Source organism: Portunus trituberculatus, chromosome 9 (assembly GCF_017591435.1).
Source record: "Portunus trituberculatus isolate SZX2019 chromosome 9, ASM1759143v1, whole genome shotgun sequence".
In the NCBI taxonomy this organism is placed as follows: Eukaryota; Metazoa; Arthropoda; class Malacostraca; order Decapoda; family Portunidae; genus Portunus; species Portunus trituberculatus.
In genome coordinates this window covers 4,400,480-4,402,500 of record NC_059263.1, presented here as the reverse complement: position 1 = coordinate 4,402,500, position 2,021 = coordinate 4,400,480, and the positions used below count along the sequence as shown (strand labels likewise).

Below are 2,021 nucleotides of genomic sequence, written 5' to 3'. Positions count from 1 at the left end.
CTTACCAGGTTGAGCAGAAAGACATTGGTGAGGGAGCGGAGGTTACGGTGGTGTAGGAGAGTCACCACCACCAGCACGTTACCCACCACGCCCACCACGAAGATCAGGGAGAAGCCCACGATGCGCACCCACTCCCGCCCCAGCAGCGCCCCCACCTGGCTGGCCCTGGGGAGAGAGAGAGAGAGAGGAGAGAGAGGGATATAAAAGGGGTTACTGACAAATCTCTCTCTTCTATCTTCCACGACTTTTGTAAACGAAGAGAGGAAAAATAAGGGAAAAAACGAGAAAACAGAGAGAGAGAGAGAGAGAGAGAGAGAGAGAGAGAGAGAGAGAGAGAGAGAGAGAGAGAGAGAGAGAGAGAGAGAGAGAGAGCAAGTATACATTTCCTAAGACAAGCTGATTAATTAGCACTCACCTGTCAATCCTTTGAGAAATACACGTTGAGTTGTCATCGCTGTTATTACTAGTCGCTTCCTCTAGGCTACAGGAAGGCAGGACTGAGGAGGAAGAGGAGGAGGAGGAGGAGGAGGAGGAGGAGGAGGAGGAGGAAGAGGAGGAGGAGGAGTCATTAAGATACAAGCCATTATCACTTAACCAGGGTTGTAAAGCTTTGTTGTATATCATTTTCTCCCCTCTGGTAATTTTATCCTCTCTCCTGTTCGTGTTGGGGAGGGAAGAGTTTGAGGAGCGCCAAGGAGGGGAGGTACTGGGAAGAGACGTGTGGAGGCTGGAATGACTGGAATGCTTAATGGAGGTACTGGAAGGGGAGGTGGGGATAAAGAAGACGTGAGGAGGAATGGAAGGTATTAGAAAGGTACTGGAAGCTTGTGGGGAAGTGTGGAGTCCATTGGGTGTGGTGGAGAGCGAGGGAGGAAAAGGAAAGGTGGAGAGGATGCCGAGGTGCTTCTCTCCCGCCTGCTAAAGAAGACACGAGGAGGAACTGAAAATATTGAAGAGGTACTGGAAGCTTGTGGGATTAGAGAGAATGCCGAGGTGCTTCTCTCCCGCGAGCCTTGTGTTGTGACCTCCGCAGCCGCCGCTAACACACCAGGCAGCGGCACCAGGGCAGGCAGGAACACCATCCGGACGAGGCGTAGCACAGGGAGGCCCGATGTCATAGAGGAGGGTGTTGAAGTCAGAGCCATCACCAGCATCACACGCACCAACATGTTCATCTCCCTGCACATTTCTTTCTCTATCTCTCACTCCTCTACCTCCCCTCCTCCTCCTTCGTCAGTGTCTCCAGGATTCTGTGGCCGCGGGAGGAGGGTTACTTAGTGCCTTTTAAGCATTGGCAGCTCACCAAACCCATGGCAAGGACTGGAATCTGCACTGGCTAAGGCGTTGATGGAGGTGGTGGTGTAGGTAATGTAGACTCCGAAGAAGGCGGTGTAGGAGGCGTCGATGATATAACTATTGCTGGAAGGTTTCGACGAAGAAGTACTGGGTGATGAAGAAAGCGCTGACGGTGGACTGAAGAAAACGCAGAAGGAGGTACTGCAGAAGTCGCTGACGATGTATACTGACGAATAGACTAAAGAAAAAGAAAAAAACCTCCACACACCTTGCCCACCTGACGACTAACAGACAGGTGAGCTCAGGGGCGTAGGAACATCACCACTAAGACCTCCTGAAGGTGCTGACGCCGAGGAAGAGGGTGGGTATTCAGGAGGAAGCTTTATTCTGGTTGACATCTTTAACTTGGTGGTGGTGGTGGTAGTAGTGGTGGTGGTGGTGGTGGTGTATTTTTCACCTGAGGAAAGAGGAAGATAAGATGAGATTAGTGAGGTCACCAGGTAAATTTCCGCTTAAAAAAAAGTAAAGGAGGAGAAAGAAGAGTGTAGGATATGAGTGGTTTCTTGGTAGTGGTGGTGATGGTGGTGATGGTGGTGGTGGTGGTGGTGGTGGTGTCTATCTTTTTTCCTGTGTGTGTGTGTGTGTGTGTGTGTGTGTGTGTGTGTGTGTGTGTGTGTGTCTATAAGTGTTGTCTGTACCTATGTGAATAAATGTGTTTCTCTCAA

At 50.6% G+C, this 2,021-nt stretch overlaps 1 protein-coding gene across 6 annotated transcripts in view; it reads right to left on the bottom strand.

Annotated features, from left to right (window-relative positions):
• Positions 1 to 640, bottom strand: part of LOC123501216 (cholecystokinin receptor type A-like) — a 32,551-nt gene extending 31,911 nt beyond the window's left edge. For all 6 annotated transcript variants that reach the window (XM_045249912.1, XM_045249910.1, XM_045249914.1 and 3 more), the window contains exons 1-2: positions 416 to 640; positions 6 to 165 (exon numbers count right to left, since the gene is read on the bottom strand). In XM_045249912.1, the coding sequence (XP_045105847.1) occupies positions 6 to 165; positions 416 to 624 (369 nt within the window). In that variant the 5' untranslated portion in view covers positions 625 to 640. The remainder of the gene's footprint in view (positions 1 to 5; positions 166 to 415) is intronic.
• Positions 641 to 2,021: the final 1,381 nt, after the last annotated feature.